The following is a 25,066-nucleotide window of genomic DNA, read 5'->3' as shown; positions in this document are numbered from 1 at the left end:
ACCAAACCAGGAAGTCAAAGAAAATTCCAGGGTGACCTCTAAAATTTAGTATTAGAGATAACTAAGATCATTTGTTAAAGAATAACTTGTTCTTTAAAAAGCTGAAAGTATAAAAAAGGAGTCTGAAGGGGGATAATGCAGAAACAGAAGCTGAGACTTGAGAACTTCACCACAGACTTAAAGTAACTTAAGCAGTAAATTAGAGATGTTTCTCTGACCCTTGCCAGTATCTTCAAAGCAGTAATGTAGCTCCTCTCTTGAAAAACATGTTTTTCAGTACCCTTCTCCTTAATATCAAAGTTAACATGTAAAAAATCACATAAAGACCAAGACAGAAAACATTATTTTTGAATGAGAAAATAAAAAATATTAAGGAATCATCCTGGATAAAAACATGGACTTGACTCAGGCAGTTCTGCTTCTCAACAGCCCCTTTAATTTCTGCATCAATTTTCTTACCAGTAAAAAGGGATAAGTACAATAGCCACCTCCCAGGATTGTTGTGAGGATTAAATGAGACAATACTCATAAGGTACTATCAGTAAGCTTGTAGTAACCGCCTCAAATCAATAACATTTTTACATAATGAATAACATTTTTTATACCATTTAAAAGGTTAATTATAGGAAAAAATGCTGAATGTTCTTCTCATAAAAATATCTCTATCCTACCCCTACTTGTGGGAGAAAAAGAAAAACACAAAAATAAAAATATTTTATTTTTCTGCTAAGGTCATATTACTTACATAACTTAAAATCACTGAAGAAAAATAAAAACCACACCCTAGAGGTTTAAAAAGGGTGTCAGTATCGTGTATGTGTTCAAACCTGGGAAAAGTGGAAAATAGAAAAATCCATGTTGTTAAATTCTGGGTCATTACTATAATACTATGCATTAAAGTGATAAGGCCAGTCACAAAATTTTACAACAAAGTACTTTAAAACTTAGAAATAAAAAGGAAAGCAGTTACCTTTGTACAATAAAGCATCCAAAGTTCAAAGAGCCTCTCTCTAGATGCCATTCTGGCTTTCACTCTGGCACTTTAATTTTTCCTCCAAAAAAAAAAAAAAAATTATGTTCACGACCACAGCATGTTCATTTTATTTTCCAAGTTTTTCAGCCATTACAGTAATGTTCAAAGCAGAAGGGAAAACAAAAATAAGTGAAATCAAATGGGCTGTCTTCTGATCAATAAAATTCAGTTCTAGCAGTCACTCCAACTTCTCTTCATCATGGTAGTTGGGCGATTAAATAAATCTGTGAAAGACAAAAATACGCAAAAAGTTTGCTAGAAAAAGGGGCCATAATAAAAACTGTAGATTTATCAGAACTATAGATTTATCTACTTCACTTCCTGCAAACAACCAGCTAAGCTTTTATACTGATTGATTTTACAGAAAGTAGTGCTTCGGGGAAACATCACTGCTAACACAATACTTCACATCAATATAAAGTTAGAATTCTCTAGCGCAGACCCTGAGACAAGTACTCATAACCAAAAATGCGTCCAGTGATAATAAACCGCAAAACACCGTTGCCATTCATATTTTCTAGAAACAAAAAGAAGGCCACACTTACTAGTGCTATATTTCAAAGACAAAGAATCCCTTAGAATATTCTAGTCTGCTTAAGACTTGCAGGGAATGTTTGTCGTTGAGTTGCAGGGCAGGGCGTGGGGAGGAGGGTGAGGAATTCCTGGTTTGTTTGTTTTAACAATTCTCGCAGAGTGAAAGCCAACCTGCCCACCTGGCCTCTCTACCTCTACCTCAGGAAGAAAGGAGCACGCACTGGCAAGGTAAACACCCCGGGAAAGCTTCCCAGTGTTTTTAGGGATCTTTAAATTTCCTCCTCGCAACCCAGACAACGGAAACAGAGGCAAACCTAAGGTGTGCAAGCTGCCAAGAGAAGCTTTGGAAATGGTGCAGTGCGAGCTCCTCCGCATCCTCCGACCCGCTATCCACGCCCTGCAGACCGCACTGGGACACACCCGGGTCGACCTCGCCCCCTCATAGCCGCCACAGACTCTACAGCGCGTTCCCCACCACGCACCGGGGACCCTCCCACGTCTGCCACGCGGCCACTTCTTCGCTACGACCCGCTCCCCGTCACCACGCTCACGTTGGGTGCTACGCCAACGCCGCCAGGCCGACGTCTAACTTACTTCCCTCGCCCCCTTCCCCAGCCGTGTCACCTCACCTCGCAGCAGGGAAGGCGGGCGAGAGGAGGCGGGGCGACGACGGCGCGAGGCGGGGAGCGAGGGCCTGAAGGAAACAAGGGCGGGGCTTTCCTCTCGGCTAATAACTCCGGACTCTAAGGATTTAGCCGGCCCGGGGCAGTCGCTATTCATTGGTCGCGCAGGCCGGGGGCAGAGTGACTTGAAGCCCCGCCCCAGCATTCCTGCGCATTCGCAGTCGACCGGGCTCCCGAAGATTCGGGGGCTGGCGCCAGCCGGGACGTTCCAGTCAGTCTTCCCAGGCTGGACGAGTAGGATGACAGACGTGCTGACGCTAATACACCGCCACTCCTGGGGCCGGGCAGAGGTAGCCTTTGGCTGATGGCGTCATTTCCGGGACTCATTTGAGGGCGGAGAATCCTGGAGTGCTCACTAAAGGGGGTTTTGTTTTGATTTCCTGTAAAAAGGGGATTGGTCTTGGTAGTGTATAGTAACAAGAAAACAGACAACTATCCCCACACCCTGAAAAAGAACAACAAAGTCTTTTCCTTAATCTCGCTTGTGCTTTCTACTTCCGCAGTCACGAAATGTCCAATACAAAGTGCTTATTTTAACACTACTGAAGGCTTCAGAAGAGTTTTTGCTTTTTCAGAAAAACAAGACAAACGGCTGCGTTTACTAGATTTAGACAACTTTCAGGAGATTTTTGTCGGAAGGGGATGAGAAGGAAGACATACAAGATAAATCACCTTTGGTACACCTAAACATTTAAAAAACTTTGTATTAGGAAAATGTCAACTCTATACAAAAGTAAACTAGCATAATGAAACCCCACATACCAAGATTATCAACTAATTAATGTCCCATCTTTTCATCTGTACCAAAACTTGGCAAACTGTGAACAGTAAATATTTTAGGTTTTGCAGAGTGTCTTGCTTGGTACGTATTTTTAAAATAATATAAGAGTGGGGCACCTGGGTGGCTCAGTTGGTTAAGCCTCCAATTCTTGGTTTCAGCTCTGGTCATGATCTCACAGTTTTGAGGGTCTGAACCCTCCATCAGTTCTGCACTGGCAGCGTGGAGCCTGCTTGGGATTCTCTGTCTCTCCCTCTCTTTCTCTCTCTCATTCTGTCTCTCTCAAAATAAATAAATTTTTATTTAAATAATAGAATAGATTTAGTAATATTTGAAAATTAGATGAAATTCAAGTTTTAGTGTTGTAAAGTTTGTTGAAACACAGCCATGCCCGTTCCTCTACAGTTTTGTTTGTTAATAGCCTTTTTTTTAAATAAGGTCTAGACCCAATGTGGGACTTGAACTCACAACCCTGAGATTAAAAGTTACATTCTCTTCTGCCTCAGCCAGCTATGTGCTCCCCCTTTACTATTAATACCTGCTTTCACTGCAAGAGGGCAAAGTTGAGAGTAATTTCCAGTAGTTATTTCCCAATTATGCCTTTTCAGCATCTCTCTTTGGTTGTGAAGAACATATGTGAAAATATATGAAAACTTCAAGGAAACGGAGAGGAATTATTCTTGCTCTGGGATCTGCCATTTTAGTAATTAGCAACTCCATTCTTCCAGGTGTGCTGTCCAAGAACCTAAGAAGTATCTTTGCCATCTTTCCCGTATACTTCACATTCAATCTAATTTTTTCAGTTATAGCTTCAAAATATATCCAGAATCTAACCATTTTCGTACACCACCACCACTACCACCCTGATGTGAGTTACCACTAAATCTTTTGTAGATTATTATAATCTCATAACCAGTTTGTCATCCTGCCTCTGCCTATGCACTCTCCCTACCCATGCATTATTCTCAACACAGTAAGCAAAGTGGTCTTTTAACATAGAAATAAGACGTTACTCCTCTGCTAAAAACTCTCTAGTGGTTTCCCATTCCACTTGAAACAACCAGAAAGTACCTGTGTTTTCCTCCCACACTTACCTCTTTACCTTCTCCGACTATTCTGGCCTCCCCTTATTTCAGTCCAGACAAATGGCTTCTTTGCTGCTTCTAAAATTCACAAAGCATATTCTATTCTCAGGGATTTTACATAAGCTGTCCCTCTACCTGGAATTCTCCTTCCCCAAATGTCCACACACAATCTTCAAACCTCTGCTGAAGAATCACTTTATCTGTTGCTATAGTCTGAATGTTCGGGTCCTCTCAAAATTTATATCCTATCCCCCAAGGTGATGGTATTAGGAAGCAGTGCCTTTGAAAGTACTTAGATCATGAGGGAGGAGCATTAGTGAATGGGATTAGTACTCTTATAAAATAGATCTCACAGAGCTCCCTATGTGAGCTTTCAACTCTGTGAGAATACAAGTCTGGAAGATGGCATTCACACAATCACCCTATTTTGGACTTCCAGCCTATAGACAAAGAAAGAAGGAAGGAAGGAAGGAAGGAAGGAAGGAAGGAAGGAAGGAAGGAAGGAAGGAAGGAAGGAAGGAAGGAAGGAAGGAAGGAAGGAAAGAAAAAGAAGGAATGGAGGAAAGGAGCAAGGAAGGAAAGAAGAAGGAAGGAAGGGAGGAAATGAGGAAAGGAAAGAAAGGAAGAAAGAAAGAAAGAAAAGAAAGAGAAAAAGAGGAAGAAAGAAAGAAAAAGAAAAGAAGAAAAGGAAGAAAGAAATTGTAATCTACTGTCTGTGGTATTTTGTTATAGCAGCCCAAACATACTAAGACATCAGTAAAGCATCCCCTCACCTTCTTTTAGAGAATAGCGTCCTTTTTCCCTTCCTTTCTCTATTTTTCACTGTAGCACTTAACAGCTGACATATAATTTGTCTATTGTGAGTTCCCCCTAGTAAAATGGGAGCACTATGAACACGGGGAGTTTATTCACTGCTATATACTTTCAGGCCCTTGAATAGTGTCTTATACACAAGAGACACCCAATAAATATTTGCAGACTATAAAATAAAAGGAATAAATTATCTATTTCACTATATGTCTATTATTCCATGTCCCTTCTTGAGTCTGCCAAATTCTGCATTTATTTTTTCTTTTTTAATTTTTTCAATTTTTTTTTTTATTATTTATTTTTGAGAGACAGAGAGAAACAGAGCATGAGCAGGGGAAGGACAGAGAGAGAGGGAAACACAGAATCCAAAGCAGGCTCAAGGCTCTGAGCTGTCAGCACAGAGCCTGACACGGGGCTTGAACCCGAAACCATGAGATCACATGACCTGAGCCAAAGTCCGACACTCAACCGACTGAGCCACCCAGGTGCCCCCCAAATTCTGCATTTAGATGGCATCTAGTGTCAGCTAGATGCCAAAAGTCTTCCTGTGCTGAGACTTCTGGTAGCTCCCTGGAGTGGGGGTAAGCTTTGGTTTTATGAGTGAGTCTTTTATCAACACTTAGGTGTCTCCACCAGTGAAGCTATAGCCACTTTTTCTTCAGGCAGACCTCAAGGCCAACACATTTGTCACCTGAAGAACATATTTCCTTAGTAAAATTGTTACTTAGTCACCTTCTGAAACAACATGGCCTTGCTATACTAAAATCATATTTCTGGCCTAATTTTCATGACAAAATGTGTTAACCTTAAAAGCAAATCCAGTAAAAATGTCTTTATCCAGGAATAATAGAGAATTGCAATTCAGAACATGCAAAATATGGCAAAACCATAGGTAAGTTCAACAAACAAAGGAGAGGAATATTATTTTATGGAGAAGCAGGAAGAAGTTGGGAAGGAATGTTCTGAATGCAAGTTGATTGGACAAAAGCATGGGGTCTTCATGATGACAATTTCTCATTGGCTGAGTTACAGGGGTGGTTGATTTCTTGTAGAAGATGCAATGTACCTCTTTCCCCATTGGGGACTGTAATTGGTGATTCTTTCCAATTTAAGATTTTTCTGTTGGGGTCCATAATTGGCAGTTCTTCCTGTAATTTGATGTTGAGTGGTATGGCTCTCATTTCTAACCTCCCTTTCTATCCTTCCTATTCTACTTTAGTAAAGTTTCACTTTATTTTCACCAAGGCATACTCATGAACTGAAATGGCCCTCTCTAATCTACCAGGTGGTCCTGTACTCAAATAGTTTCTCTTCTGATAACAGGGTTAAGAGTCTCAGTTCACTTCACCTATATAACCTTAGAATGTTACTAAATTAATTAACAATGAAAATTACATCTGCCAAGACAATTGGACTACTTATGTAAATCAGTGAGAGGATTATCACCTCAAAGAAATAATGACATAGATCAGGGCATCCGGATGGCTCAGTCAGTTGAGTATCCAACTCTTGATTTTGGCTCAGGTCATGATCTCACACTTCACGAGTTCGAGCCCTGCATTAGCTCTACACTGACAGTGTGGAGCCTGCTTGGGATTCTCTCTCTGCCCCTCTCTCCCTGTCTTTCTCTAAAATAAATAAATAAACTTAAAAAAAAATGACTAACATAGGTAAATTATAATCTTTGAGTTACTTTTTCATCATGGTTCAGAGCAAGTAAATTAATTAGATTAACTTGATAAGTAGTGATATCTTATATAATAACCTACATGCAACCATTCCCATTATGGACAACCTACCAACTGAAGCAGATACTCAACTGTAGTAGATAGAATACAGTTTCCCTTGGACAGAGTTGGAGACATTTCACCTCTGGTTAAGTTTATTCGTAGGTATTCTGTTGGTTTTGGTGCACTTTAATGGGATTATTTTCTTAATTTCTCTTTCTGCTGCTTCATTATTGGTGTATAGAAATGCAACAGATTTCTGTACATTGATTTTGTATCCTGTGACTTTATTGAATTCATTTATCAGTTCTAGTAGTTCTTTGTCAAGACTTTTGGGTTTTCTAATATAGTATAATGTCACCTGCAAATAGTGAATGTTTTACTTCTTCCTTACCCATTTGGATGGCTTTTATTTCTTTCTGTTTTCTGATGGCTATGGTGAGGACTTCCAGTACTATTTGAAGAAAAGTGGTTAGAGTGGACATCTTTGTCTTGTTCCTGACTTTAGGGAGAAAGCTTTTCCACTAATTTCTATTCTTTTAAATTTGTTAAGGTGTGTTTTATGGCCCAGAATGAGGTCTATCTTGGTGAATTTTCCATGTAAACTTGAGAAGAATATGTATTCTGCTGTTGCTTTGTGAAGCAGTTGATGGATGTCAACTATATCCAATATGATCAACATGGTGATATTGAGTTCAACTATGTCCTTAGGTCAGCCTGATGGATTTGTCCATTTTTTATATACTTGGAGCAGATTTATCTATTTCTCCTTCCAGTTCTATTAGTTTTTCTTCACATATTTTGATGTTTTCTATTTATTTATGTATGTATGTATGTATGTATGTATGTATGTATATTTATTTTTGAGAGAGAGGGAGTAGGAGAGGAGCAGAGAGAGAGGGAGGCAGAGGATCTGAAGTGGGCTCTGGGCTGACAGCAGACAGCCCGATGCAGAGAGCCCCATGAGATCATGACCTGAGCTGAAGTCAGATGCTTAACCAAATAGACTGAAACACCCAGGCACCCCCCTCCCCCGCCCTTTAAAAAAAATATTTATTTATTTTTGAGAGAGAGTGTCAGGAAGGAACAGAGAGAGAGGGAGACAGAATCTGAAGCAGGCTCTTCATTGTCAGCACAAAGCCCGACTTGGGGCTCAAACCCATAATGTGAGATCATGACCTAAATCAAAGTTGGAAACAACCAACTGAGCCACCCAGATGCCCCTTAATGTTTTCTTGTTAAGAACATACACATTATGGGGGCACCTGGGTGGCTCAGTTGGTTAGGCGTCCAACTTCAGCTCAGGTCATGATCTGGTGGTCCATGAGTTCAAGCCCCACATCAGGCTCTGTGCTGACAGCTCAGAGCCTGGAGGCTGTTTCAGATTCTGTGTCTCCCTCTCTCTCTGACCCTCCCCCATTCATGCTTTGTCTCTCTCTGTCTCAAAAATAACTAAACATTAAAAAAAAAAAGAACATACACATTATGGGGGCGTCTGGGTGGTTAAGCGTGTGACTTTGGCTCAGGTCATGATTTCACAGTTTGTGTGTTTGAGCCCTATGTTGGGTTGATGGGTTCGGTGCTGACAGCTCAGAGCCTGAGGCCTGCTTCAGTTTCTGTGACTCCCTCTCTCTCTCTCCCTCCCCTGCTCACACTCTGTTTCTCTCTCTCAAAAATTAATAAACATTAGGAAAAAATTTTTAAAAAAGAACATACAAATTATGAATTATTATATCCTGGATAATTGGCCCCTTTATCATTATGTAATGCCCCTCTTTATCCCTGATAAATTTCTTTGCTCTGAAGTCTGTTCTATCTGAAATTAATATAGCTATTCCTGCTTTCTTTTATTTAGTGTTAGGATGGTTTATCTTTCTCCATACATTTATTTTTCATCTATATGGGTCTTTTTGTATTTAAAATGGGTTGCTTTTTGATGACATATAGTTGAGTCTTATTTTTTGATCCACTTTGACAATTAAAAAAATATTTTTTTTAAGTTTATTTATTTTGAGAGAGAGAGACTGAAAGTGCATGCATGAGCAGGGGGGAGAGGCAGAGAGAGGTAGAGAAAGAGAGAGAGAGAGAATATCCCAAGTAGCCTCCGAGTACTGTCAGTGCAGAGCCCAATGTGGGGCTCAAACCCACAAACTGTGAGATCATGACTTGAGCTGAAACCAAAAGTCAGACTCGTAACCAACTGAGTCACCCAGGTGCCCCAACAATCTTTGTCTTTTAAATGGTGTATTTAGCCAATTGGTATTTAAAGTGATTATTGATATTGTGTACTAATATGTACCATCTTTGTTACTGGATTTTATTTGTTGCCCTTATTCTTTGTTCCTATTTTTCCTTCCACTTTTTCCTCCTTTTATGATTTTAACTGAATATTTTCTTTTATTATTTTTTAATTTTTTAATGTTTACTTTTGAGAGAGAGAGAGAGCAGGAACAAGACAGGAACAGAGAGAGAGAGAGAGAGAGAGAGAGAGAGAGAGGGAGAGAAAGAGAGAGAGAATCCAAAGTAGGCTCCAGGCTCTAGGTGTCAGCACAGAGCCCGACGCGGGGCTTGAACCCACAAACCGTGAGATCATGACCTGAGCTAATGTCAGACACTTAACCAACTGAGCCACCCAGGTACCCCTAACTGAATAGTTTATATAATTCCATTTCCTCTCCAATATTTTTTTCTTTAGTGGTTGCCTAGAGTTTGCAATATACATTTACAACTAATCCAAATCCAGTTTTAAATAACCCTATACTTTTTCACAGGCATTGCAAGAGCCTTATAATAACAAAATATTTCCCAATTCCTCTCTCCATCCCTTGCATTATTCATTTCACTTATACATAAGCAGGCATATGCATATATACATAAACACACATAACTGAACATATTGTAGCTATTATTTTAAACAATTGTTAGATCAATTAAAAATAAGAAAAACAGTTTTATTTTACCTTCACTTATTCTTTCTCTGATGCTTTTCTTTTCTTTATGTAGACCAGAGTATCTGGCCTCTATCATTTTTCTTCTCTCTGAAGAACTTCTTTTAACATTTCTTGCAAGGGAAGAATTTCCCTTTTCTATTATTTATTTATGTATTTATTTTGTCTAAGAAAGTCTTTATTTCCCTTTTACTTTTGAAGGATAATTTCACAGGTACAGAATTCTACCTGTGTTTTTTTCTTTCAGTGCTTTATTTTTTTTCTTTTTCCTTTTTGTTGTTTTTTTTTAATGTTTATCCATTTGAGCTTCATTTTGAGAGAGAGAGAGAGCAAGAGGGGTAGGGACAGAGAGAGAGAGAGGGAGACAGAATCCCAAACAGGTTCCACGCTGTCAGTGCAGAGCCCAATGTGGGCTCGAACCCACGAACTATGATGACCTGAGCTGAAATCAAGAGTCAGACACTTAACCAACTGAGCCCCCCCGGTGCCCCTCTCTCAGTACTTTAAATATTTCACTCCACTCTCTACTTGCTTGCATGGTTTCTGAAATGAAGTCAGATGCAATTTTTATCTTTGCTCCTCTATAGATAGGTATATTTTCCCCTCTGGCTTCTTTCAAGATTTTTCTTTATCATTGGTTTTCTAATGTTTGAATATGATATGCCTAGGTGTAGCTTTTTTGGGAGGGCATTTATCCTGCTTGGTGTTCTCTGAGATTTCTGGATCTGTGATATGGTGTCTGTCCTTACTTTGGGGAAATTCTCAGTCTTCATTGCTTCAAATATTCCTTCTGTTCCTTTCTTCCTCCTCTTGTATTCTCATTCCACACATTACACTTTTTGTTGTTGTCCCACAGTTCTTGGATATTCTGTTCTGATTTGTTCAGTCTTTTTTCTGTTTGCTTCCCATTTGGAAGTTTCTATTAACATATCCTCAAGCTCAAAGGGTCTTAGCCATGTCGTCTACTGATAAAAGTCATGTTTCATTGCTGTTATGGTGCTTTTGATCTGTAGCATCTCTTTTTGAATCTTAGAATTTCCATCTTTCTGTTTATGCTGTATATCTCTTTTTTGTACCTATTAGCATATTAATCACAATTTTTTAAATTCCCTTTCTGATAATTCTCAACATCCCTGCCATATTATGAGTCTGGTTATGATGCTTAGTCTGTCTCTTCAAATTGTTTTTTGCCTTTTAGTATGCCTTGTAAATTTTTAATATCCAGACGTGATGTGCTGGGTAAAAGGAACTGCAATAAATAGGACTTTTCTTTAGTGAGGTGGTAAGATGTTAGGGTAAGGGAAGCTTTCTATAGTCCTATCATTAGGTCTCAGTCTTTAGTGAGCTTGTGCCTTTGAACTGTGAACTTCATAAGTGTTTCTAAGTTTTTCCCCCACTTAAGTGGGAAAGGATGGCTAGAGTGGGCTGGAGTTGGGTATTTCCCTAACCCCCGGATCAGTTAGGCTCTGGTAAAATAATTTCTCTTGATGGTGGGCCTTGTTAAAAAGAAAAGAAAGAATGCTCTGGTTATTTGAAAAGGGTTCCTTTCCCTCTTCCCCTGCCAGAGCCATGAGGGTATTTTTCTCCAGTATTTACTTTGAGAAGTTGGTTGAGCTCCTAGAAATAAAACTCACAAAATTATGCCCCCCACCATGACTGCACTCCCCTAGAGTTTTTAACTCTCAGACTTACCCGCTTTGAGCCCCCAGCAATTCATCAATTATAGTTTAGATTTTCCTATCACAGTATGGGTTCCAGTTGAGGGTTCTGCTCAGGATTTCTGCTCTGGTAAGCTGTAATTCTCAGTATTTGCCTGTCGCTCCAATTTTGGGGGTAGTTTTTTACCCTGTAACCTCACATCTCTGATGGAGCTAAGCTGTTTTGTTTGTTCAGCTTTTCAGTTGGTATTAGGATGGAGTGATGACTTTCAAGATCTTTACATGCTGATCCAGAAACTGGAAGTCCTGTCCATACCTTTTCGGTAGGTACCATAAAATTGTCTAAGCTTCAGTGTCAGACATGCTAATACAAACACTCTATGATTACACTGATTAGAACGTGGGTGTTTCCAAAATTCCTTAGCCACCCATTTATAATTATTTTATTAAGGTACATTACTTACGTATTCTCATTTAGAATCACAAAACTAGAAGTGTCTGGCTGGTTCAGTCAGCAGAGCATGTGACTTTTGATCTCAGGGTCATGAGTTTAAGCCCCACATGTGACATAGAGTTTACTTAAAAAAATTGGGATCACAAAACTGGAAAGCTGGAAGTTACATTAGAGATCATGTAATTCAATATGTCCATTTTAAATATTGAAAAATCAAGGCCTGAATTTGAATGTAACCAAAATTCTTGACAAGCACTGTTCAACAGAAATTTCTGCAATGATGGGGGGATCCTGGGTGGCTCGGTTGGTTAACTGTCTGACTTCGGGTCAGGTCATGATTTTGGGGTCCATGAGTTCGAGCCCTGCATCAGGCTCTATTGACAGCTCAGAGCCTGGAGACTGCTTCAGATTCTGTCTCCATCTCTCTGTCCCTCCCCTGCTCATGCTCTGTCTCTCTCTCAAAAATAAATAAAGATTAAAACATTTTTAAAAGAAATTTCTGCAACGATGGAAACGTTCCACATCTGTGTTGTTCAGTGCAGTAGCCATTAGCCATATATTTCTATTAAACAATTGCAATGGGACTTGTGCAACAGGGAAATTAATTTTTAGTTTTATTTAATTTTAACTTAAAAGACACATGTGGCTAATGACTACTGTACTGGACAGATCCATAGCTAATTTACATTGTAGGAAGCACAGAGGATAGAGAAGTAAGTTAAGTGACTTGTCCTGCAGTGCACCACTTGTAGTCAACAGAACTGAAACTAGAACCCAGAACTCCTTAATCCTAGATTTTTGACTGTGCTGTCTTTTCAGAGTCCAAAGGACAATGAATTTAAAGCAGGGTTTCTCAACCTCAGTACTATTGACATTTTGGACTGGATTTTTTGTCCTGTTCACTATAGACTATTTAGCAGCATCCCTGGCCTCTACCCAGTAAATACTATCTTCCAGCTGTGACAAACAAAACTGTCTCCAGACAAAGCCATATATCCTGGGGGCAGCAAAATCATCGCCTTTGAGAACCTTAGGTTACTAGGATTTCCTAGTCACACAAGATGTCCTTCAGGACCCCCGTAAGAGGCAGATTAGATCCAACTTAACAGTCAAATGAGAACTTTAAGAATATGATATAGAAAAAGAGAAGGAACGAGGGCAGGAATAAGAATGGGATGGGGATCGTGACCGCACAAAAGAGAGAGACCAGGACCATGATCAGATCAGAGTCGATCAAGACAAAAGAGCAAGATCATGAAAGGGAACTGGAGCAGGTAAGAGAGAGAGAGAGAGACAAGAAGTGGGACTGAGGAGAGGACAAAGAAGATGCTTATGAACAAAGAAAACTTGAAAGAAAACTCTGAGAGAAAGAAGCTGCTTACCAAGAGTACCTTAAGAATTGGGAAATCTGAGAACAGAAGAAAACCCAGGAGTATGACAAAGAGGCTGAAAGAGAAGAAAGAAGAAGATAAATGGCAAAAGAAGCTAAATGACTAAAAGAATTCTTAGAAGATTATGACGATGATAGAGACGATCCCAAATATTACAGAGGAAGCGGTCTTCAGAGAAGGTTGCCTGGTAGGCAAAAGGAAATGGAAGCAGATGAACGGGACAGAAAAAAAGAAGGAAGAGCTAGAGGAAATCAGGCAGTGCCTTTCTGGCTGAAGGGCACCTGGATCCAGATGATGGAACAAGAGGCTGAACTGTTCAGACAATCACAGATAAAGCAAGAACCAGAATCAGAGCAAGAGGAAGAAGAAAAACAAGAAAAAGAAAAATGGGAGGAACCAATGGAAGAGGAAGAAGAGTCAGAGCAAAAGCCCTGTCTCAAACCAACTCTGAGGCCCATTAGTTCTGCTCCACCTGTTTCCTCTGCCAGTGGCAATGCAACCCCCAACACTGTTGGGGATGAGTCTCCTTGTGGTACTGTTATTCCTCATGAAAATTCACCAGATCAACAGCAACTTGAGGAACATGGGCCAAAAATAGAGCTAAGTCTTAAATTGGGTATTTCCAATAGTCCTGGCCAACCTAATTCTGTGAAGAGAAAGAAACTCCCCATAGATAGTGTCTTTAACAAATTTGAGGATGAAGACAGTGATGATGTATCCCTAAAAAGGAAACTAGTTCCCTTGGATTATGGTGAAGATGATAAAAATGCTGCCAAAGGCACTGTAAACACTGAAGAAAAGCTCAAACACATTAAGGTCTCATTGAGAAAATCCCTATGGCCAGACCTGAGCTCTTTGCTTATCCCCTGGACTGGTCTATTGTGGATTCTATATTGATGGAACGATGGATTAGACCATGGATTAATAAGAAAATTATAAAATACATACGTGAAGAAGAAGCTACAATAGTTTATTTTGTTTGTTCTAAGGTTATGGTTCATAATTCACCTCAGGGCATTTTAGATGGTGTTGCCATGGTACTTGATGAAAAAGCAGAAGTTTTTATAGTCAAAATGTGGAGATTGTTGATATATATGAAACAGAAGCCAAGAAAATTGGTCTTGTGAAGTAAAAATCTTTTTACATTTAGAGTTTCGTTTCGGATTTCTTCTTTTCCACCCTTCAGAAAACTTTGACTTTTTCGGTCTTCAGAGACATTTGGAGATCTGTGCTTTTTTTTTTCCAATGTAGAAAATGTGAATTTTTTTGTCCTTTAATGTGGTGATGCCCTGTGTACACCCTTGGTTCTCTTTATACTCACCAGGTAAAAATTACTGGTATGTTTTGTAAGCCACAGCTACTATACACAGCCTATCTGATATAATCTTGTTTTACTTTTTGTAAGTATTAAAATGACCCCCCCCAAAAAAAGTGCAAATTAACTCAACAGGGATGCCTATTGGTGGCTACCACTTGAATGGGGATTAAAAATCAACTATGCATAATAATTTGTTGAGCACCTACTATGTACATAGTACCATATGCTTTACATATTTTATCTCTAACTATCAAATTAACATTGCAAGACAGATGGAATTCTCTTCATTTTACAGATAATTGTGGTATAGAAGTTTAACTGGCACAAGGTCACACAGCTAGCTAGCAAGAGGGAAATGCAAAATTCATACACACCAATTAGCTATATCTGAATTTAACACCCATGTATTTTCTACTTGAGTATACCTCTAACAACGTCTTTATTACTCAGGACTGAAGAGGCAGATCTGAAACATAAGATAAAGAACAGAATATAAATAGAATGAAGAGAATTCTTAAAGAGGTAAAGGTACATTCAGTGCGGAGAGTTGCAGGGAGATATTACCAAATGATTACTATGCTTAAGGAAGAAAGTGGTACTTGAGCTAGACCTTGAAGGAATGTCAGAATTTGAGTGTCCAGAAAAAAAAGAATTCTGAAAAGAGACTGCTTAGGTAAAAGATTGACTCCTCAGAAAATTCTCCTCTAAATTTTGAAGAGGCTGTGATTTACGTGAGCAGTCTAGCTAGCGTAGAATAGGAAGGAGATGAGGTTGGGAAGATAAAGGTTGCAATTAGCTCACAGTAGGTCCTGAATGCTGGATCAATGATTTAGATTTCATTCTGTGTAAAATGAGAGTTTTTAAGCAAGGCCATGACAAGAATAAAATTATATTTGTTGTCCTACATCTTGTGATATCTTTCCCAAGGCAACATGTAATCCTACACTCTTTCCAACACACAGAATACAGTAATTAAAATTTAGTTGAAACATGAAAGAAAGCCACTTCACTTTCACGTAAAATAAACTTTCAATGGTGGCTGGAAAGTTAATTGAAAGTTAAGACTTCCAAAGTCTACAGTAGAGAAAAAAAAAATTTTTTTTTAATTTTTTTTTTCAACGTTTATTTATTTTTGGGACAGAGAGAGACAGAGCATGAACGGGGGAGGGGCAGAGAGAGAGGGAGACACAGAATCGGAAACAGGCTCCAGGCTCCGAGCCATCAGCCCAGAGCCCGACGCAGGGCTCGAACTCACGGACCGCGAGATCGTGACCTGGCTGAAGTCGGACGCTTAACCGACTGCGCCACCCAGGCGCCCCGAAAAAATCTTTAATCAAGAAGAAAAAAGAAATTACAGGAAAATTTTACTTATAAAGTAGCAATTTCTCTTTCTAAAATTATTATTTCCTTTTACCTAAATGTGAATAAAATAAAAATTTGAGGCTGGGAGAGATTTTCTAAGAAAGCAGCTTTCTTGAAATCCAATTGCTCTAATTCAAATTCAAGTATCTGAGATCTCTTTACTGTTATGTATCAAGGATTATTTCTTTCTTACAGCAATACAATACTATATGAATTAAAAAGAAAATTAAGGGGCGCCTGGGTGGCGCAGTCGGTTAAGCGTTGGACTTCAGCCAGGTCACGATCTCGCGGTCTGTGAGTTCGAGCCCGGCGTTGGGCTCTGGGCTGATGGCTCAGAGCCTGGAGCCTGTTTCCGATTCTGTGTCTCCCTCTCTCTCTGCCCCTCCCCCGTTCATGCTCTGTCTCTCTCTGTCCCAAAAATAAATAAATGTTGAAAAAAAATTTTTTTTTAAATAAAAAATAAATAAAAAGAAAATTAAAAAAAAAAAAACCACCTCTATGTAATCTCTACCCCATGTATGCTGTACAACCACACATCTCAATTACTTTTTTTCCCCTACATTATTCACAGTAAAGAATGTATGAGGGGCCCCTGGGTGGCTCAGTTCATTGAGCGTCCAACTTTGGCTCAAGTCATGATCTCATGGTTTATGGGTTCCAGCCCCACGTTAGGCTCTGGGCTGACAGTTCAGAGCCTGCAGCCTGGTTTGGATTCTGTGTCTCCCTCTTTCTCTGCCCCTCCCCTGCTCTCACTCTGTCTCTCTGTCTCAAATGTAAATAAATATTAAAAGGAAATTAAAAAAAAATAATATGATATTTCTAACATTAATCTAGTAGTTCTTAGGAACTGCATCTGGTACTAGTTTTCTGGTTTTTTTGATAATTCTTTTGATTTGTATATTCGTTTGATTTATTGGCTCCTTACATTTTTTCTGTTTCAGTAATAAAGTGGATTAATGATTATCAGTGTATTTGGAATTAAGATTATGAAATCTAGAGTGTCAGGGGTAAACAACTACGACCGACTCATAGGGCTTTACTTTTTCATATTACCACAAAATTTTAATAGTAATCAAAAAGTAACACTTATTAAAACATCTGAGTTCAGGTAGTTTGTAAAGGTTAATACATATTAAAGGCAGTCAAGTCAACAATGATGAAAACACAAAATGTTTCACAGTTTTCTGAAGACATTTCTGAAAAAAGTTACCTATTTCACTTTTCCTATTTTATTGTAATGTATTTAATTAAGGAGAAAGATCTTTGTTTACTGAGCATTCCATTCCTGTATTTATTTCCTGCCAAAAGGATCATTAGCTTTTGTTTATCATATGATTCATCATGGTGACACACATTAGGAGATCAAGAAGATTATGGTTTCCAGTTTCGAATAAGCAGATGGAAAATAGTGCCCTAAAGGAATAAGTTGAATGAAACAAAAGCTTGTTTCAGTACAAATTAAGAGGAAAAATAGAAAACTAAAGAAAAAATTACCCATTTAGCTTTTAGGTTTCCAGATAAGAAATCAAGCAGCCACTGTAAAGAAAATACCCTCAGTTGAATAATTTTACAAATAGAAGTGGCATACACAAGCCTACTTTCCTGGGGTACCTGGGTGGCTCAGCTGCTTAAGTCTCTGACTGTAGCTCAGGTCATGATCTCAAGGTTCCTGAGTATGAGCCCCCATGTCAAGCACATCCTGCTTCAGATCTTCTGTCCCCCTCTCTCTCAGTCCCTCCCAAACTCATGCTCTCTTTCTCTCTTAAAAAAAAAATTAACATCAAATGCCCACTTTCCCAATTATATCTTATTGTTTGCAGTTATCCACTCAGTCTCATTAAAAGCTTTCTGATGTTTTAGTGGGTATTTTATTACAAAAAAGAGAACCACTTAGGGCAGTGTACGATGGGGAGTTATTATTTAATGGTTATAGAGTTAACGTTAGAGATGAAGAAAAAGTTCTGGAGACGGATAATAGTTCTGGAGATGGTTGCACACAGTGTGAATGTACTGAATGGCAAAGAACTGTACACTTAAAAATAGTTAAAATGGTAAACTTTACCTTATGTATAGTTTATCATTAAAGAGAGAGCAGAGAGAGAAAGAAAGGTGCAGTTATTTTACTTGACTAGGATATGGTAAAAAAAGGCAAAAAATGCTAAAAGCCAAAATAGGCATTTATGTAATAATTTAGGCATTATAAATTTTATTTCTCATCAGAATGTTGTAATAGCTATTAAAAACAAGAGAGGTTATGGAAGGGAGGATAAATTCCAGATACTTAAGTGACCAATAACTGACCAAATAAGTCAACATATGATTAAAGACAGCAACTTCCTTTCCTTTTTAGATTCCTGATCCACCCTTTACAGATTTTGATTTAAAGTGGTACCTTGATAATTTCCAACATTGCCAACTTCCTAGGCTGTGCTCGTACAAATCCTATTATCTTTTGGTCTCTCCCCTCCTATTCTTAACTACCTGTGTAAGTTAAGGGGTGGAGGGAGAGTTTAATGTAATATAGATGTAAAATGCAGTGGATTAAATAAGATGGGAATTTTAAATCTTTCTAACAGTCTTAAGGTAGGTAGCGCACCTCGATCCCACAATGAGATTCAAGGGCCCCAGTTCTCCCCTTCTCATTGCTCTTTGAACTCACAGGATATTGTCCTTATCAACCAGCTTACAGGAAGGAAGAAAAAGTGGAAATGAAGGACCATTTCCTTTTGGTTACACAGAAGTGGCACTCACTTCTCAAATTCCATGAGCAAGACTTTAGTCAACACCTACATCTAGCTAGAAAGGATACTGGAAAATTCTATTTCTCACTAGGAGTCCATATACCTAGGTAATACTATGGAAAATGGATTTGGGGAGAACAATGTGTAGTCTGAACACTACCCTATTCCCAACATCATCAGGTGACTGAGCATAGTTTGTTTGGTTCTCTTATAATACCAGTATTTCCAGACACTAAAAACTGTTAGGTTGCATCTATCACAACATTTTTTTTTTTAAAGGTTCCCATGGTCGTTTTATTCCACAATTCTTACATAACAAATCATCTTAAGACCTTGTGGTGCCCCTTGAAGGCATTATGCTCAGTGAAATAAGAAAGAGAAAGGCACACACTGTATGATCTCTCTCTCTCTTTTTTTTTTTTAATAAATAGAATCCAAGTTCATAGATACAGAGAACAGATTGGTGGTTGCCAGAGGCAGGGGTTGGAGGGTGGAAGAAATAGATGAACTGTTGCTATTGTTTTGTTTAAACAAATTTAATAAAAAACAAATATTTGGAAAGATCCTCAGGTATCTTTAAATTTGAATGAAATTTCTCTTCCTTTCAGTTAACTTTGTGTCATTATTTGTAAACATGCATGATCCAGAGATAACCATGACAACTCAGTTATGTGTATTTTCCCCATTTTTCTAAATTTATTCAATGATGCAAGTATATGTTTTTAACAAAATAAAATTATGCTATGCATTAAACAATACTTAGTAAAACTTAGTGGCATAAAACAAAAATTTTATTGTGTTCACAGACTCTATGGACCAGGGATTTGGGTAGAGCAAAGAAGAGATGATTAGTATCTACTCCACAGTGTCTGGGGCTTCAGCTGGGAGACTCAAAGGCTGGGAGTGACTCAATGGCTGAAGGTTAAAATAATCTGAAGACATCTTCACTTACATGTCTGTGGTTGATGCTGCCTGTTGACTTGGAACTTCACTGGACTGTCAACATAAAATAGGTGGCTCGGTCGGATGGCTCAGATGAGCATCTGACTCTTGATTTCGGCTCAGGTTATGATCCCAGGGTTGTGGGATTGAGCCCTACATCACACTGAGCATGGAGCCTGCTTGAGATTCTTTCTCTCTCCCTCTGCCCCTCCCCTGCTTACGCTCTCTAAAAACAAAAACAAAACAAACAAAAACCCACAAAACCTGTTAAATGTGGTCTCTCTGCACAGGCTCGTTTAAGCTTCCACACAGTGATTTCTGAAACAAGAAACAAAGCACTAGCTATAAGGGACAAAATTGATAACTTTCACTACAATAAGATTTAAAAAGCTTGTTCCTCAAAAGCACTACAGAGAGAGCAAAGACACCTTGGAAAAGGAAAATATATTTGTAGAACATATTTTTAATAAAAGACTCTTACTTGGAATATGTATAGAATCCCAACAAAAAAAGTAATAGAAACTATCTAGAAGTTAATTTTTTTAATGTTTTTATTTTTGAGAGAGAGAGAGAGAGAGAGACAGAGCGTGAATAGGGGAGGGGCAAAAAGAGAGGGAGACAGAGAATCTGGAGCAGGTTCCAGGCTCTGAGCTGTCAGCACAAAGCCTGACTCTGGGCTCGAACTCATGAACCATGAGATCATGACCTGGGCTGAAGTTGGACGCTTAACCAACTGAGCCACCCAGGCGCCCCTAGAAGTTTTTAAATGAGCAAAATATTTAGATTGGCCATTCACAGGAAGGGAAATACAAATGGTGAACCAATATTGAAAAGGTACTCAAACCCAGTTGCAATTAAGGAAATGCAAATTAAAACCACAATTAAAACCCACTACATATTTAGGAAGTCTGACAATAAAACGTATTTTTAAAGATATGAAACAACTGTAATTATCATACACTGTTAGTGAGGGTATACACTGGTACAATCGATTTGGAAATCAGTTTGGCACTATCTAGTAAAGCTACATGTATATCCAATGATCCAACTACTTCGTATGGAGCTGGAGAAACTGTGCATGTGTGTACCAAAAAATATGTATGACATGTATCATTTAAACATCCATCTATATAGAGAACAAGCTGGGTTAACATGTGACGGAGATCAAGGACTGCACTTTTTTTTTTTAATTTTTTTAATGTTTATTCATTTTTGAGAGAGAGAGAGAGGCAGAGTGTGAGCATGGGAGGGGCAGAGAGAGAGGGAGACACAGAATCCAAAGTAGGCTCCAGGCTCTAAGCTATCAGCACAAAGCCCTATGAGGGACTTGAACTTCTGAACTGTGAGACCATGGCCTGAGCCAAAGTAGGGATTACACTTTTGATCAGCACAGGGTGATATATGGAAGGGTTGAATCACTATACTGTACACCTGAAACTAATATACACTGAATGTTAACTAAATGGAATTAAAATAAAACTTTAAAAAACCCATCAGTCTATGCATTTCACCAATTTAATAGACCAAAGGAGAAAAACCATATAATTATCTCAATAGATGCATTATGTGACAAAAGTCAACATCCACTTGTAATATAAATTCTTGACAAACTAGAAAAGATCTGGAACCTAGACAGCTCCAAATGTGTATAAATTACAGAATGAAATGCTTATTTTCCAATTTAAATATCCTCTGAACTATTTAGTATACAAAATCTAAGACAGTAATGGTTTAGAGCCAATGTTCCTTAAAGATTGTCCCTCAGGGTGCCTGGCTGGTTCACTAGGTAAAGCATGTGACTCTTGATACATTAAAAAAAGAAAACTTAAATACCGTCCTCTATTAGATCTTTATAACAACTTTTTAATTAAATATTTTGTTTCAGGAGATTTCAAAGATCAAGGTGGGTTGAAAATAAAAGTGTTAATACTACTCTGAAAAAAATATTTGCTCCCCCATTAATATATTAATCTATATCCTACAGTCCCTTATCTTTTAATTTATAAACACTCTAGGTTGGCGGGAAGCATACTCTTCCTCATGGTGAATTTTGATAGTTCATGAATTATTTAATTTAGAGTGAAATCTGATTATAACACAGACTTTGGAGTAAAAAAGTCCTGGGTTTAGATTTTTGATTCTTGGCTTCTTAGCTATGTATAATCTCGGGTAAAGTATTCAATCCCTCTGAGTTTGTTTTTCTTCCATAAAATTGGGATAATAAAACCCAGGCCAGGTGTGAGGATTAAATGATAAATATAAAGCATCTGGCACTCAATAAGTGTTATCTATTACCATATTTTAGAACTAAGTAAAGTAAATATATGTTAATTGTTGCTGGGTGAATTTCAGAGACCCCAGGCCCTGGGGCCTCCACCCAGCCCAACCCAAAGAGGTTGACAAAGGTTCTTGTTTTCATCCCAAGAAAGAATTCAAGGACAGACACAGCACACCAAAGGAGTGACACAAGCAGGAAAGTTCATTAAACTGAAAGTACACTCTTGAGATGTAAAAGGAGACTAGCTCAAGAGAAACAGAGAGAACAAAAATCACAAATGAAAGAGGAGAAGTAACAACCAATACCACAGAAATACAAATAATTGTAAGAGAATATTATGAAAAATTATACAAATTGGACAGCCTAGAAGAAATGGATAAATTCCTAGAAACACATAACCTCCCAAAACTGAACCAGGAAGAAATAAAAAATTTGAACACAATATGATTACTGGTCATGAAATTGAATCTGTAATCAAAAAAACTTCCAAGCAAATTCTACCAAACATTTCAAGAAGAGTTAATATCTATTCTTCTCAAACTATTCCAAAAAATAGAAGAGGAAAGAAAACTTCCAAACTCATTCTACGAGGACAGTTATCACCCTGATGGCAAAACCAGATAAAGACACCACAAAAAAAGAGAACTACAGGACAATATCTCTGATGAACATAGATGCAAAAATCCTCAAAAATTACTAACAAATAAAATCCAACAAAACATTAAAAAAAAATCATTCACCATGATTAAGTGGGATTTATTCTTGGGATGCAACAGTGGTTCAATACTCCCAAATAAATCAATGAGATAGATCACATCAATAAGAGAAAGGATAAAAACCATATAATCACTTCAAGAGATGCAGGAAAAGCATTTGACAAAAGTACAACATCAATTCATTATAAAAAACCTTCAACGAAGTAGGTTTAAAAGAAATATTCTTCAACATAATAAAGCCCCTATATAAAAAACCCACAGCTAACATCACACTCAACAGGGAAATGCTTTTCTCTCAGCTTTTCCCCTAAGGTCAGGAATAAGACAAGGATGTATACTCTCACCACTTTTATTCAACATAGTACTGGAAGTCCTAGCCATAGCCATCAGACAACAGAAAGAAATAAAAGGCATCCAAATCAGTAAGGAAGAAGTAAAACTTTCACTATTTGCAGATGACATGATACTATATAGAGAAAACCCAAAAGACGCCACCAAAAACTACAAAACTGATAAATGATTTCAGTAAAGTCACAGGATACAAAATCAATATACAGAAACCTGTTGCATTTCTATACACCAATAATGAAGCAGCAGAAAGAGAAATTAAAAAAAAACAATCTCACTGGGGCACCTGGGTGGTTCAGTTGGTTAAGCATCTAACTCCAGCTCAGGTATTGATCTCGTGGTTCCTGAGTCTGAGCCCCACATTGGGCTGTCTACTGTTAGCATAGAGCCTGCTTTGGATTCTCTGTCTTCCTCTCACTGCCCCTCTCTTGCATCTACTTGCATGCTTCTCTCACTAAGATGAAAGAAAGAAAGAAAGAAAGAAAGAAAGAAAGAAAGAAAGAAAGAAAGAAAGAAAGAAAGAAAGAAAGAAAGAAAGGGAAAAATCCCATTTACAATTGCACCAAAACCAATAAAATACTAGGAATAAACTTAACCAAACTTAACCAAAGATCTTTATTCTGAAAACTATAAAACTTTAATGAAAGACACTAAAGATGACACAAAGAAATGGAAAGATATTTCATGTTCATGAGTTGGAAGAACAAATATTCTTAAAATGTCAATACTACTGAAATCAATCTACATATTTAATGCAATCCCTATCAAAATACCAACACTTTTCACAGAACTAGAACAAACAATCCTACAATGTGTATGGGACACAAAAGACCCTGAATAGTCAAAGCAACCTTTCAAGAGAAAAGCAAAGCTGGAGGCATCACAATCCTGGACTTCAAGTTATGTTACAAAGTAATCAAAACAGTATGCTACTGGCACAGAAACAGACACATAGATCAATGGAACAGAATAGAAAGCCCCCCAACTATATGGTCAATTAATCTTTGACAAAGCAGGAAAGAATATCCAATGGGCAAAGGACAGTCTTCAACAAGGGTGTTGGGGAAACTGGACAGCTACACATGCAAAAGAAAGAAATGGGACCACTTTCTTACACCATAGACAAAGCTAAACTCAAAATGGCTTGAAGACCTCAATGTGAGACCTAAAACCATAAAAATCCTAGAAGAGAACAAAGACAGTAATTTCTCTGACACTAATAACTGTAGCCACCTTTTTCTAGCTACATTTCCTGAGGCAAGGGAAACAAAAGCAAAAATAAACTTGGGACTACATCAAAATAAAAAGCTTCTTTCTGCACAGCAAAGGAAACAATCAACAAAACTAAAAGATAACCTACAGAATTGGAAAAGATATTTACGAATGACATATCTGATAAAGGGTTAGTGTCCAAAATAAAGAACTTATACAACTCAACACCTCAAAAAATAACCCAATTAAAAAATGGGTAGAAGACATGAACAGACATTTCGTCAAAGAAGACATCCTAATGGCCAATAGACACATGAAAAAACACTCAACATCACTCATCATCAGGAAAACGCAAATCAAAACTACAATGCAATATCACCTCATACCTGTCAGAAGGGCTAAAATCAGCAAGACAAGAAACAACAGGCGTTGGTGAGGATGTGGAGAAAAGAAAGCCTTGTGCACTGTTGGTGGGGATGCAAACTGGTGCAGCCACTGTGGAAGACAATATGGAGGTTCCTCAAAAAGTTAAAAATAGAACTATTCTACAATCCAGCAATCACAGTTCTGATATTTACTCAAAGAATACAAAGACAATAATACAAAGGGATACATGCACCCCTATGTTTATAGCAGCATTATTTATAATAGCCAAATTATGGAAACAGTCCAAGTGTCCATGGATTAATGAATGGATAAAGAAGATGTGGTATATATACACAATGGAATGTTATTCACCCATAAAAAATGAAATTTTGCCATTTGCAACAACATGGATAGAGCTAGAGAGGATATAATGCTAAGGGAAATAAGTCAGTCAGAGAAAGACAAATACCGTATGATTTTACTCACATGTGAAATTTAAGAACCAAATGAGCAAATGGAAAGAGAGACAGACAGACAAACCAAGAAACACACTCTTTAGTTATAGAGAATCAGTTGATGGTTACCAGATGGGAAATGAGTGGGAGGATGGGTGAAATACGTGGCTTATCATGATGAGCACTGAGTAATGTATAGAATTGTTAAATCACTATATTGTACACCT

The 25,066-nt window shown here is 38.1% G+C and overlaps 2 protein-coding genes across 11 annotated transcripts in view; both read right to left on the bottom strand.

Annotated features, from left to right (window-relative positions):
• Positions 1-1,105, bottom strand: part of NBEAL1 (neurobeachin like 1) — a 180,000-nt gene extending 178,895 nt beyond the window's left edge. For all 5 annotated transcript variants that reach the window (XM_045034302.1, XM_019838502.3, XM_045034301.1 and 2 more), the window contains exon 1: positions 971-1,105. In XM_045034302.1, coding sequence (XP_044890237.1) covers positions 971-1,021 — 51 coding nt within the window. In that variant the 5' untranslated portion in view covers positions 1,022-1,105. The remainder of the gene's footprint in view (positions 1-970) is intronic.
• The window catches only part of CARF (calcium responsive transcription factor), a 100,910-nt gene continuing 76,921 nt past the window's right edge, over positions 1,078-25,066 (bottom strand). For 2 of the 6 annotated variants that reach the window (XM_045034310.1, XM_045034311.1), the window contains exons 18-19: positions 2,197-2,630; positions 1,078-1,257 (exon numbers count right to left, since the gene is read on the bottom strand). In XM_045034310.1, the coding sequence (XP_044890245.1) occupies positions 2,574-2,630 (57 nt within the window). In that variant the 3' untranslated portion in view covers positions 1,078-1,257; positions 2,197-2,573. Of the gene's footprint in view, positions 1,258-2,196; positions 2,631-19,295; positions 19,519-19,728; positions 19,783-25,066 lie in introns of those variants that run through there. The other 4 variants (XM_045034308.1, XM_045034305.1, XM_045034314.1 and 1 more) reach the window with 3 other exon arrangements.

This window comes from Felis catus, chromosome C1 (assembly GCF_018350175.1).
Source record: "Felis catus isolate Fca126 chromosome C1, F.catus_Fca126_mat1.0, whole genome shotgun sequence".
In the NCBI taxonomy this organism is placed as follows: Eukaryota; Metazoa; Chordata; class Mammalia; order Carnivora; family Felidae; genus Felis; species Felis catus.
Note: the sequence above shows the minus strand (reverse complement) of the source record. Positions and strands in the feature narration are given on the sequence as shown.